General features: G+C 64.6%; 1 protein-coding gene across 24 annotated transcripts in view; it reads left to right on the forward strand.

The window, feature by feature from the left end:
- The window catches only part of TCOF1 (treacle ribosome biogenesis factor 1), a 42,793-nt gene that overhangs the window by 14,168 nt on the left and 28,122 nt on the right, over window positions 1-503 (forward strand). For 19 of the 24 annotated variants that reach the window (XR_002783075.1, XM_023537325.1, XM_023537336.1 and 16 more), the window contains exons 9-10: window positions 28-194; window positions 400-499. Coding sequence is in view for 23 of the 24 variants with exons in the window: in XM_023537325.1 (XP_023393093.1) it covers window positions 28-194; window positions 400-499 (267 nt within the window). In the remaining variant the exon portion in view is untranslated. The remainder of the gene's footprint in view (window positions 1-27; window positions 195-399; window positions 500-503) is intronic. The other 5 variants (XM_023537337.1, XM_023537339.1, XM_023537342.1 and 2 more) reach the window with 2 other exon arrangements.

The raw sequence follows: 503 nt of genomic DNA on the forward strand, positions 1-503 counted from the left end.
AAATTGTCCAAGTCAGAGCTGCCTCAGGTCCTTCCAAGGGGACCCTTGCGAAAGGGGGCACCCCAGCTCCTCCCGGGAAAGCAGGGCCTGCAACCGCCCCGGCCAAGGCAGGGAGGCAGGGGGAGGACTCGGAGAGCAGCAGCGAGGACTCGGACAGTGAAGAGGAGGCGCCAGCTGCCAAGACCCCGCTTCAGGTGAGGCCTGGGGAAGGAGAGCCCGTGCAGCCTGCCCCTCCTGGAACTCCTCGAGACTTCACAAGAGCCCCAGGCATGCTCAGAGCACTGCCCCCTCCTCTCACCATGTGGTGTGTGTGGTGCCCTTGGCCCTGTCTGGTCTCCTGTATCTCCACATCACCCTCTGAGCTGCCTGCCTCCCCTGACTCTGTTTCTCTCGCTCCAGGCAAAGCCGTCTGGGAAAACCCTCCAGGTCAAAGCGGCCTCAGCCACTGCCAAGGAGTCCCCCAGGAAAGGAGCCACCCCAGCAGCCCCTGGGAAGGCAGGGCC

Source organism: Pteropus vampyrus, unplaced genomic scaffold (assembly GCF_000151845.1).
Source record: "Pteropus vampyrus isolate Shadow unplaced genomic scaffold, Pvam_2.0 Scaffold185, whole genome shotgun sequence".
In the NCBI taxonomy this organism is placed as follows: Eukaryota; Metazoa; Chordata; class Mammalia; order Chiroptera; family Pteropodidae; genus Pteropus; species Pteropus vampyrus.